Source organism: Triticum dicoccoides, chromosome 7B, assembly GCF_002162155.2.
Source record: "Triticum dicoccoides isolate Atlit2015 ecotype Zavitan chromosome 7B, WEW_v2.0, whole genome shotgun sequence".
In the NCBI taxonomy this organism is placed as follows: Eukaryota; Viridiplantae; Streptophyta; class Magnoliopsida; order Poales; family Poaceae; genus Triticum; species Triticum dicoccoides.
Genome location: NC_041393.1, coordinates 404,577,845 through 404,591,065, shown reverse-complemented (window position 1 = coordinate 404,591,065; position 13,221 = coordinate 404,577,845). Strand labels below are relative to the sequence as shown.

Genomic DNA, 13,221 nt, shown 5'->3' with positions numbered 1-13,221 from the left:
GAAGTGTCTGACCGTGAACGTCAAATACTAATTAAACGCAAGGTCAGCCGCATAAATGCTTTCTTGCACAACTCTAACAGCAGATTTGTTTTTGAATTACAAAACCTAGCCGTGAATTGGTGCAAGCTCGAAAAAAAAGATTTAATTATGTTGGAATATTAGGCAAGTTCATGATTAATTCCAGTAAATAATTCATGACTAGAAGAGATACTAGCATGCAATAATCTAGCAAACTAGAAGAACAACAAGACATGCATAACAGCAGCAAGCACGTAACAATAGCTGTAGAAACAGACATGAACAAAGGATGTTGGACGTACTGATCATTAGCTATTATGGGTGCGACAGTGTTGATGACGATGTTGGCGACGATCTGCTGCTGACGGCGATGAATACGACGATGAGTAGCACCGCCCGACTTGGACGGAAGACGACCCGTGATGACGAATTTGAGCAGTCGCGCACAGCGCTTCCCAAAAACCTAATTCGTCCTCTCCCGGTGCAGGATCGCAAAGACGAACGGTTCCGGAGACCTGCTCTCCCACGCGCCGATGCACGCCGGCGTTTGGGATGGAGTAGACTACGATGGCGGCGCAAGTTGTGAGATGAGGCAAAACCCTAGATGTTTTTCGGTGTCTCTCTGGCCGTAGCCGGTAGCTGTATATATATTAGGACCAGAGGCGGTATTGTGTCGCGACCACAATCCCAAACCGACTTGGTTTCTAATTCGTATACTTACCGGACAAGAAATCAAAACTTGTCTGCCAAGACATAAAAAATAAAACGGCAAAAGGAAGCTGCGCTCCTGCAAGGAGACGGACCGGATTTTGGCGGACCATTCACGCGCATGTCGCATGTACGCGCGGCCCCGCCCCGCCCCGGCCCGGCCCAGCCAGGCCAGGCCAGGCCAGGCCAGGCCAGGCGAGCGAGCGCGTGTGGTTTTCTCTTTCTCTTCTCACACACCACTTAGAGTGGTGGAGAGAACCCACTATATAAAGAGGTCCAACTCTTCTTCAACTTCCAAGGTGGGACTAAACTTAGCATCATCACTTGCCATTTTACACATGGGCTTTGAGATTTCAGAAATTGCTATGGGCCTAGCCCATTAATTCTAACAATCCCCCACCAGATCTCAAATACCCATTTAGAGATTTGCCTTCTCTCACCACTTGTTTAATATACCAGTGTTTCAGCAGAGACTGTTAAGTTAAACTTCTGCCTAGAACTTTAAGCTACATCCATTCACAACTTGACAATGGACTATGCCTTGAATTGCTAGTTTTGTGTGAACAGGTTTCACGCAAAGTCTTAACCAGTACCTGACCGCCAGTAGGCTACCCCGCGGTTTGGAGCTTATACGTCATACTCCCTGGTCTCTTCATGAGTTTACTAGAGATCACCCAAATCTCATAGACTGCGACGTTTACAGTCAGAACTCATATAAGTGTGTTCTTTCAAGACTGCTCTGTAGGACAGCATCTTTGCTAATTATAGCCAATAGAATCACATTAAGGCATGTTGCCGACCTGCCTTACAGATCTGAGCCTTACAGCTCTGAGAGTTTTGCATCTTCACTTGGAGACGATCATAAGTTATTACTCTCCTCAGTTAACCAATAGCTTGTTCTTCCCAGATCCTAATTCACGGGATCTCCGATCATAAAGGTTGGGTTATTACTATGGTGTAACATCTATGGGTCTCATACCCATCTCCCTCGATGCAATATCTATCACATTTCGTGATAGTCCCTTTGTAAAGGGATCTGCCAGGTTTTTGTCTGTTTGTATATACGTAACAGTTATTACTCCGGAGTTTCTCAACTTCCTGACAGACTTCAAACGTCTTTTCACATGTCTTGATGACTTTGCATTATCTTTAGAATTGTTCACTTTAGCGATAACCGTTTGGTTATCACAATTCATAAGAATAGCCGGTACAGGTTTTTCAACAACCGGCAAGTCCATCAAGAGCTCACGCAGCCATTCTGCCTCAACAGTAGCTGTGTCCAAAGCAGTTAATTCTGCTTCCATAGTTGACCTCGTCAATATGGTTTGCTTGCAAGACCTCCATGACACTGCGCCACCACCATGAGTAAATACATACCCACTTGTTGCGTAAAGTACATCAACATCGGAGATCCAATTTGAATCACTATATCCTTCTAGCACAGCAGGATGCCCTGAATAAGTAATTCCGTAACTCATAGTACCTCTCAGATAGCGCAAGACCCTTTCTAGTGCATGCCAATGATCATCACCCGGGTTGGACATGAACCTACTCAGTTTGCTCACAGCAAAAGAGATATCTGGTCTTGTAGCGCTAGCTAAGTACATGAGTGAACCGACAATTTGAGAGTATCTTAATTGATCTCTCGTTTCTTTCTTGTTCTTTCTGAGTGTCACGCTGGGATCATAAGGTGTTGGAGAAGGCTTGCTATCCATAAAACCGAATCGGTTCAAGACCTTCTCAACATAGTGAGATTGCGTTAATGTAATCCCACTCTCATCCTTAATAAGTTTGATGTTTAGAATTACATCGGCTTCTCCCAGATCTTTCATGTCAAAACTTTTTGATAGAAAAGACTTGACCTCATTAATTGCATTAATGTTTGTACCAAAGATCAGTATGTCGTCCACATACAAACATAATATGACACTATTGCCTCCACCATGGCGATAGTAAACACACCTATCAGCCTCGTTAATGACAAATCCTGCAGAAGTCAAAGTTCTTTCAAACTTCTCATGCCATTGCTTAGGTGCCTGTTTCAGACCATACAAAGATTTTAACAACTTGCACACCTTTCTCTCTTCACCCTTTACCACAAACCCGTCAGGCTGATCCATATAGATCTCCTCTTCCAACTCTCCATTGAGAAAAGCTGTCTTTACATCCATTTGATGAATGATAAGACCATAAGAGGCAGCCAAGGAAAGTAACACTCGAATGATGGTCATTCTAGCAACGGGTGAATAGGTGTCAAAGTAATCTTCGCCTTCTTTCTGAGTGTAGCCCTTGGCCACTAGCCGCGCCTTGTACTTATCAATAGTACCATCAGGCTTTAGCTTCTTTTTGAACACCCACTTACAGCCCACAGGTTTACAACCATATGGTCTATCAGTTAGTTCCCAAGTTCCATTAGAAAGAATTGAGTCCATCTCATTATGAACAGCTTCTTTCCAATCATCTACATCCGGAGATGCATATGCTTCTGCAATCGTCTTGGGTGTGTCGTCCACAAGGTATACAATGAAATCATCACCAAAGGATTTTGCAATCCTTTGTCTCTTGTTCCTTCTAGGAACTTCATTGTTATCCTTCTCAAGGACTTCCTCATGTGATTGCTCGAAATATTCATCAGTTGTACTAGATTCAGGAATTATCTCAGAAGAAAATCTAGCAATGCTATGCATATCTTTCATAGGAAATATGTTCTCAAAAAATGTTGCATCACAAGATTCCATTATAGTATCAACATGCATATCAGGTACTTCAGATTTTACCACTAAAAACCTATAAGCAATGCTCCGTTGAGCATACCCTAGAAAGACACAATCCACTGTCTTTGGTCCAAGTTTGCGTTTCTTAGGAATAGGAATATTGACCTTTGCCAAACATCCCCAAGTGCGCAAATAAGAAAGTGATGGTTTTCTCCCAACCCACTCCTCATAAGGGGTTTTCTCTTTATTATTGTTGGGAACTCTATTCAGGACATGACATGAAGTCAATAGAGCCTCCCCCCACCATGCCTTAGATAAACCAGAAGTGTCTAACATGGCATTCACCAAGTCAGTCAATGTGCGGTTTTTCCTCTCGGCCACTCCATTTGATTGAGGTGAATAGGGAGGCGTCCTCTCATGAATAATACCATGTTCCTCACAAAATTCATCAAAAACTTTTGGAAAATACTCTCCACCACGATCGGACCTAAGACGCTTGATCTTTCTCTCTAGTTGATTTTCAACTTCAGCTTTATAGATTTTAAAGTAGTCTAATGCTTCATCTTTAGTTTGCAACAAATAAACATAGAAAAATCTAGTCGCATCATCAATCAAAGTCATGAAATATCTCTTTCCACCTTTTGTCAACACACCATTCATCTCACAAAGAGCAGAATGTATGAGTTCTAGAGGCGCCAAGTTTCTCTCCTCGGCAGCCTTATGAGGCTTTCGAGGTTGCTTAGATTGCACACAACTATGGCACTTAGAACCTTTGGCAACTGTGAAGTTTGGAATTAAACTCATGCTGGATAGCCGAGACATTAAACCAAAATTAATATGACATAAACGAGAGTGCCAAATACTTGCATCATCATTAACACTAGCACAAATTTGGTTTATTGACTTATTGCAAAAATCTGAAAGAGAAAAGCGGAACAAGCCTCCGCACTCATAGCCTTTTCCTATAAATTGTCCAAATCTTGACACGATTACTTTATTGGACTCTAAAACTACCTTAAATCCATCTCGACATAGAAGGGAGCCGCCAACTAGATTCTTGTTCATAGTAGGGACATGCTGCACGTTCCTTAGTTGCACGATCTTTTCCGAAGTAAACTTCAGATCCACCGTGCCAATGCCACGAACAGAAGCATGTGACCCATTCCCCATTAGGACGGAAGAATCCCTTGCGACCTGATAAGAAGTAAACAGGGAGATGTCAGCACACACATGAACGTTAGCACCCGAATCAATCCACCACGAAGATGATTGAAATACTGAAAGCACAATAGGTAAATTACCATACCCATCAGTATTGCTAGCGGTCACCATGTTGACAGTCTTGGAGCTTGTTTTCCCTCTGCGGTCTGCACGTTCAGGGCATTCCTTAGAAAAGTGTCCAAGCTTCCCACAGGCGTAGCACTCTAGCTCAGCCTTGTTGAACTTCTTCTTCTTGAAGGTAGTAGTCTTGGTAGGCTTGTTGACAACAGGTTTGTTCTTCCCTTTGTTCTTGTTCTGTGGGTACCTCTGCACCATGTTAGCAGTAGGCTGAACCTCACCTCCTTTTTCAGTGGTATCTTTAGCCCGAGCTTTTTCTTCAACATCAAGAGATGCAATCAGATTTTCAACTGATATCTCCTGTCTCTTATGCTTCAGAGTTGTGGCGAAATTCCTCCATGAAGGAGGCAACTTTGCAATCATGCACCCAGCCACGAATTTGTCGGGTAGAACACATTTAAGGAGTTCAAGTTCCTTCACAATGCACTGTATCTCATGAGCTTGTTCAACCACAGAACGGTTATTCACCATCTTGTAGTCATGAAAACTCTCCATGATGTACAGTTCACTGCCTGCATCTGTTGCACCGAATTTTGCATTCAGTGCATCACATAGAATTTTTCCGTCGTTTATGTGCATGTACACATCACACAGACGATCAGCAAGAACACTCAGAATGCATCCCACAAACATAGTATTGGCTTCCTGGAATTTTCTTCGATCTTCGTCGGTCATTCCCTTTGGAGCACCAACACTAGCGTGGAAAACTTTCAGAGCAGTAAGCCAGAGCGTGGTCTTCACCTGCCACCTCTTAAAGTGCACACCGGTAAACTTATCCGGCCTCAGTGCATCAGCGAATCCAGCCATAGTTAACTCAGGAAATTGCCTACAATTAGGTTTTTGGATTGTTGGAATATTAGGCAAGTTCATGATTAATTCCAGTAAATAATTCATGACTAGAAGAGATACTAGCATGCAATAATCTAGCAAACTAGAAGAACAACAAGACATGCATAACAGCAGCAAGCACGTAACAATAGCTGTAGAAACAGACATGAACAAAGGATGTTGGACGTACTGATCGTTAGCTATTATGGGTGCGACAGTGTTGATGACGATGTTGGCGACGATCTGCTGCTGACGGCGATGAATACGACGATGAGTAGCACCGCCCGACTTGGACGGAAGACGACCCGTGATGACGAATTTGAGCAGTCGCGCACAGCGCTTCCCAAAAACCTAATTCGTCCTCTCCCGGTGCAGGATCGCAAAGACGAACGGTTCCGGAGACCTGCTCTCCCACGCGCCGATGCACGCCGGCGTTTGGGATGGAGTAGACTACGATGGCGGCGCAAGTTGTGAGATGAGGCAAAACCCTAGATGTTTTTCGGTGTCTCTCTGGCCGTAGCCGGTAGCTGTATATATATTAGGACCAGAGGCGGTATTGTGTCGCGACCACAATCCCAAACCGACTTGATTTCTAATTCGTATACTTACCGGACAAGAAATCAAAACTTGTCTGCCAAGACATAAAAAATAAAACGGCAAAAGGAAGCTGCGCTCCTGCAAGGAGACGGACCGGATTTCGACGGACCATTTACGCGCATGTACGCCCCGCCCCGGCGAGGCGAGGCAAGCGAGCACGCGCGTGTGGTTTTCCCTTTCTCTTCTCACACACCACTTAGAGTGGTGGAGAGAATCCACTATATAAAGAGGTCCAACTCTTCTTCAACTTCCAAGGTGGGACTAAACTTACCACCACCACTTGCCATTTTACACATGGGCTTTGAGATTTCAGAAATTGCTATGGGCCTAGCCCATTAATTCTAACAAATTATAGTTGTTAGAGTCGGTGTCCCTTCAAAGGCAGTAAAGCTCAGGTTTGACTTGCCACTCCGAGGCGAGGGCATCAGTTTGGTTGGGGCAGAGGCCGGAGCCGGTGCACCACCCCGCACGTCGTCGGCGACACCTTGCCATAGTGACTGGCGACGCCTTGCCAATGACCAGTGAGTAGTCTGCCCGCCGCGACGCGCGGTGGCGTGTGTGCGTGGGTGCGGCGCACGTCGTCGTCGTCGTACGTGCGTGGGAGTGGAACTGGAGGAGAGGTCGTCCCCGGATTCGCGCCGCCAGCCGTGCGAGTCCTGTCGGCCGCTGTACGCACGAACTGGTGACAAATCAAACCGTATCTCCCTCCAGCTAGGGCTTAGCTCGTGCAGCATTGATTTGTTTTTCGATAACCAATCACCCCTGCGGTCCGCCAGCGGCCAGGTTCATGACTTCATGCTGGGTTCGTGCGTGGTTAGTTAATCGTAACGGGCAGCGCCATCTGATCATCACCGTTCATGCGTCTCTGTTACGTTAACCATGTTTTCATGTGATCTGGTACGGCTGTATGATGGTGATTGTGGCATGGCATTGCCGTGGCGGCGTGATGGCCGCGTCGTGGTGGCCCATGGATCTGTACTTGCGACTGCAAATACAGCCCCACGACGTAGGAGTAGTAGTATAGTAGTAGTAGTACGCTGGTTGCGCGCGAACGGTCGAATTAATCCGGGAGTTGCCACTGGCCGTAGCCATTAATGCGCGTCGCCGTTTTCCTCCGCAATCACATGATGATACCCGATGGACATTCATCTCAACTCACGCTCGGTGATCTTCGATCTCTCGCGCGCGTGCCATTAATGGCCATCACGGCGCATGTATGCGCGACGCCCTGGATCCATTAATTACTCGTATGAAGTACTAGCACTACTCCCACTTGCACCGTACGGTACATATACGTACATACATTCGTGCCTGTACGTGCGCGCATGTCGATCTGCATCATCTGATGGCCGCTTAGGATGAGCTCAAGATTGGTGCCGCGAGGCCGTGACATGGCTGCTTAAGCCAGCAGGGTCGTCGAGAATATGCACGACATATCCGATTCCAAACACTCATATACTAGTATTGTTTTTGTGTGCGTGGTAGGCCGCGCATGTACGTATTTTAAGTGGAGCCGGTCAGTCCAGAGCTCCAAAATTGGACGGACCCACGCCCGCCCCGCTTTGTCCGTGTCACCGTCCCTTGCACCGCAACAAGATCGACGAAACAAAACACCTTTGTTCCAAGGAAAACAAGACACTACGTTTCCTAGTGGACATTACCCTAAGTAGCAGCACGCCACAGGGTGCAGGCAAAACATACAACGTCCGCTGAATTTTCACGTCCGATTAGTTACCAGTAAAAAAAAAAGAAATGGGCGAATGGGCAGTGGTAAAGTCCAAGGAAAAAAGCGATCGGAGGCACCAAAGGATACGGATCCATGTTTCGTGGCGTGCGGCCTTGGGCGGCAAGGACCGGACAGCAACGCGACACCCCCAGTGTCCGCCGGCTGCGGCTGCGCGCGCGAAATGACAAGCGAGCCCCTCCGTCCTGCTGCCTGTTTTCTGCGTTGGAGACAGGGGCAGTTGGGTCATTTAAGTTTGGGCGGGACGAGGCGGGTTTGGTTGGTGATACAAGTGGCAACAGCGAGATGACAGCGTCCGTAACGACGACACAAAAGCGCGCGGCAGCCGAACCGGGCCCGCCACCCAGACACAGGGACGGCTCCCCTCTGGGCTGGGCCCATCCACCAGCTCCTCTGCCGTACAGAGAAATTCCACTCTTCTGTTTCGGTTTTTTTTCGCCGCTCGCCTCGTTAACCTGTTTCTCCAAATAAAAGATTTTTTTTTCTTTTGAGTTGTCAAAGAAGAGATGCCTGTGTGCATTGTGGAGTAAGTATTAAACTGAAACGATGGCTCTATGTTGAGCAGCCTCGGTATATCACCCTCTTGACGTCTTCGAGCCACAAGGAAAAATTCGCCAGTAGTTGTAGTTCTCCAGGAACAAGAATGTGACCGATGGTCGAATTTTAGTTACAGGATCGTGACGCATCTTGTGATATTTTTACTCCATTCACTTAACAAACTGTTAAAATGTCACACGCAAATATAATTGTGGTCGAGGCTGTTCATATTTTTATTAGGCTGGCCATAGTGAGGGTAACATAACCTGTAACATGCACTTGGGACTAACAAACATGCTTATGTGGCACATAATTAAAGAAGAGAGAGAGGGTTAGAGTACTCCCTCCGTCTAGGTGTGTAAGTCATCTTACGAAAACCAAATAATCTCAAAACACTTAGGCGCGGTACATTAACTCTCATCTCGTTTCTTATTTCGTGACATATCACCAATAAGAGATGTGGGTCATGCATGCTTTAAATGATTTGAGACTACCAAACACGACATGCATTGGTCAGTTCGTTGCATGCATTGTTATTAATTAGCAAAAACACATTAAGTTCTCTCGTTTTCCCCTCCACCTTGGTCACGGTGCGCAACGTAAGATGACTTACACACCTAGACGGAGGGAGTAACATAGATAGATACCATATCATGTTAAATGATATGCTACTTTGTGTCATGCATGACAATAAATATGATCATTTATAATACTACTTTATGTTACTATGCACTATAGAGGTAGTATCATACACTAGTATCATATGCATGATACTGGTATATGTTACTCCCCACTATGACCAGCCTTACAGTACTTCTAGGAGAGTAAGCAGAACACCAAGTTTTAAAAACTGCCGTTTGGTTATAAGCGGGACTCAAAGGGAATTTGCAAGCAAGCAAGCGAAGGAACGGCTCCACGTGGCGACCCGCCTGGCTCCCATGAGCCGCTCCTGCATCCATCCATGTGGCCCCGGGCCCACCGCCTCCACCTCCTCGTCGTCCCGTTACATAAACATCGCCCCCAAATTCCAGTTCCCCGCATTCCAATTCGAACCAGCGACAACAGCCAAGGGGAAGAAGAAGAAGCCTCCAAACCGCGGGCGATCCCTCCCAAGCTCCTCGGCCCCTCGCGCCCTTCGTCCCCGACCTCGCCCCCCTCGCTTATATACATACATACGGACCGGCCTTTGGTTCCGCGGAGCACTTTGCTTTGAGAGCGGAAGTCCCCGGCGAAGAAGGAGAAGAAGCGCTGCGGTGTGGGAAGTCCCTGAGGCAGGCTGCAGCAGAGATGGAGTGGCTCAACGAGTACGAGAAGCTGGTCATCAGGATGGACACCCCCAAGGTGGTCATCGACAATGCCGTCTGCCCCACGGCCACGCTCATCCAGGTGTGTGTCCGACCGTCGAGCTCCTCCTTTGGCCGGTCTCCGGCGCGTTCTTGGTTGGTTGCTTGGATGGTGTGCTCATTTTTCTGTGGTGGTTGTTGCAGGTCGACAGCGCGAGGAAGAGAGGCGTCCTGCTCGAGGCGGTCCAGGTTCTCGCGGACCTCGACCTGTCTATCAACAAGGCCTACATCTCCTCCGACGGCAGGTGGTTCATGGATGTCTTCCATGTCACCGACCGCCTCGGCCGGAAGCTCACCGACGACAGCGTCATCACCTACATCCAGCAGGTAGGGGGCACTTTCTTCTCTTTCTAGCTTTCTTGGCACAGCGCACGGCCTCGCCGGAGAGGGAAAGGGGCAGCATTTCTTATTCGATTTCTTGATTTGGCTGCAGTCTATCGGGACCTGGAACGGACCGTCCAAGCCGGCGGCGCTCGATGGGCTAACGGTGCTGGAGCTGACGGGCGCCGACCGCACGGGGCTCATCTCCGAGGTGTTCGCCGTGCTGGCCGACATGAGCTGCAGCGTCGTGGATGCCAGGGCGTGGTCGCACCGCGGCCGCCTCGCCTGCCTCGTGTACCTGCGGCACGAGGATGTGTGCGCCGCCAGTGTGGAGCGTATCGAGGCCCGCCTTGCCCCGCTCCTTCGCGGAGACTCGGAGGCCAGCGGCGGCGCCGTGGCTGCCGTCTCCGCCGGCTCCATCGCGCACGCCGACCGGCGCCTCCATCAGCTCATGTACGCCAGCCGCGACCAGGAGCGCGCGTTCCCAACTCCCTGGGTGTCTGTGGAGAGCTGGGCCGAGCGCGGGTACTCGGTGGTCACCGTCCAGTGCCCGGACCGCCCAAAGCTGCTCTACGACGTCGTGTGCACGCTCACCGACATGGACTACCTCGTCTTCCACGGCACCATCGACACCAACGCGGGCCAAGCGAGGCAGGAGTTCTACATCCGTCACACCGACGGGAGCCCCATCCGCTCCGAGGCCGAGATGCAGCGAGTGAGCCAATGCCTGCAAGACGCCATAGAACGGAGATCATTTGAGGTACTTTCCACGCCAATTTTGTACATACTGTACTCAACTTCCTAAATCTTTCTCATTCATGGATTCTAATGTGTCTTGATTTCTGAATTTCCAGGGAGTGAGGCTGGAGCTGTGCACGCCAGACCGCCCGGGACTGCTGTCAGACGTCACCCGGACGTTCCGGGAAAACGGACTGCTCGTGGCGCAGGCAGAGGTTTCAACCAAGGGCGACATGGCCACCAACGTGTTCTATGTCACCGGCACCACCGCCGGCCAGGCCGTCCAGCAGAACGCCATTGAAGCCGTGAGGGAGAAGGTTGGCGTGGACTGCCTTGTCGTCGAGGAGCACCGGCCGCAGCTCTACCAGAAGGCCCGCGGTCAGGATGACCGGGACGACCGCAACGGCGCCGGCATTGGGCTGTTCTACCTCGGCAACCTTGTGAAGAGGAATCTCTACAGCCTGGGCCTGATCAAATCTTGCTCATGAGGCAGAAACCTGACAACGATCGAGCCAGGCTCTGCTCGTTTGGGCACCCTGCTTGGTTCAACGTCCATTCCACAATCATCTCTTGTACAGTGGCTGAGGAAGATCCAGGAAAGCAAGATCAGGGTCGGGATCAGGAAGAAGCAGGATGATGGAACCTTAGCAGTAGACCAAGTGCAGACATGTACATAAGTGGATCCGTTTACGATTAGATGTTGCTATTTAGCAGTAGTACTAGTGCCGGTGTGTAGTGGGTGCCATTCATGATGATTTGTTCTCTGTACCTCGCTGTTGTTGCCTCCATCTTTAGCTAAGAAATTCTTTGGGGACGGTTGGCTTTGCTTCTCTTCTCCCTGTTTGTCTGCCTTCTGCTGTGTCTGTCTGCCCCTGTGTGATTAGTAACTGCTTTTCTGCTTTGTTGATGATGTGCTGCACCTGCAATCCTGCATCTCACGGTCCCTCCCTAACCTAGGATTCAGACCAAATGTGTCTAGTGTGTCACTTTTTCTTCAATTATGGTGGAGTTGCTGTGCTGGTTTAATCATTTTGTGTTGCTTGCAGGAGAAACAAGGTGCTTGCTTTGGGTCCGGGGACAGTAATTGCAGCTGTATCCTGCATTGTCCCCTTTTCCTTTCATGGCACTCCGTTTGTAGGAGGTTGCAATTACAGTGATGCAGAGCTACACATGCACAAAATTGCCATAACAAGATATATGTCCCAACTACTACTAGCCATATTAGAGTGATCAATGAGGAGTGCATTACACTCCTACGATATAACGAGAGCCATGGGGCTTGACAGAGCACATAATGGGGAAAATACAAGAAACAAGCAGTAAGAATTTATCAGCAGATTATAATATTACAAGATGCCTAACAGTTTTCCTGAAACCTCCTTCCGAAGAGCATGGGCAAGTAAACGAATTTGGTTGCTCCTGACTACAGGACCAACTGAGTTTAGCATTGGAGCTGCGTTGTTGCATAGATAGATTCCATTAGTCAAATGTTGACACTGCAAAAAGCTACTCTTGGGCCGTTCCCAGAGACCGGCATGCATGTCTCATGCAATCATTCAGGTTAGTCTAGTTCCAGTTCATGATTTAAATCAGCGTGACATCTTTGCCAAACCACCACCGCTTAACAACTCCAATCAAGTGTCAACTAACCTAGATGGGAAGATGTTGATGATGCCACGTCGGAATGACAAGTTTGTGGTTAGTTTGGATATAAACTAAACAAATACCACCTGATTCCTGGAGTATTTAATCAAAAACTACCACATTTCATGGAAACGTGCCCAGAAACTACCACTTTACAGATTTGTGCCAAAAACTATCACTTATTTACTAACCTGTGGCAAAAACTACCATGTCGGATAACCGCCCGCTGCGCCCACTCTAAGCACCGAACTGACCGGTTGGGCCCACGAATCAGATGCCACCGTGGCCAACCGTGGACGGCCGCGCGTTAACGGCTGTTAATGCCGCGTTTGCGGTCGGGTCAGTCAAGATCTGAGGCAGCCATTCCCCTCTCGCAGTTCATCTCTCCCTCATCGCTTAGCTCTCCCTCTCTCTGACCTAGGTGGCGGCTGCCATGGCGTCGGTGATTCTAGACGGGGGCGGCGGCGGCAGCGGTACAAGTTTGGACGGTGTAGGCTCTTTCTCTGAAGTCGATAACTGGTTGGGGAGCACTAGTTACGCGGCGCAGGCAGGCTTGCAGCAGCCGGAAGCACCGCTCGTCCAGTCATCGCCGACGCCTGGGTGTTCTATGGGTTGCAGGTATGGAAATATCGTCTGCTTAACTGAACATGTTTTCCTTTGCCTGAAAGGCCTTTGGTTAGCTGCTTGAATC

The 13,221-nt window shown here is 48.5% G+C and overlaps 1 protein-coding gene across 1 annotated transcript; it reads left to right on the top strand.

The window, feature by feature from the left end:
* The first annotated feature begins 9,536 nt into the window (after positions 1 to 9,536).
* On the top strand, positions 9,537 to 11,717 carry LOC119340752 (ACT domain-containing protein ACR8-like). Its single transcript, XM_037612675.1, has 4 exons — positions 9,537 to 9,870; positions 9,972 to 10,154; positions 10,261 to 10,908; positions 11,003 to 11,717. The coding sequence occupies exons 1-4, from the start codon at positions 9,772 to 9,774 to the stop codon at positions 11,372 to 11,374; spliced, it is 1,302 nt and encodes a 433-aa protein (XP_037468572.1). The 5' UTR covers positions 9,537 to 9,771; the 3' UTR covers positions 11,375 to 11,717.
* The last annotated feature ends 1,504 nt before the right edge of the window (positions 11,718 to 13,221 follow it).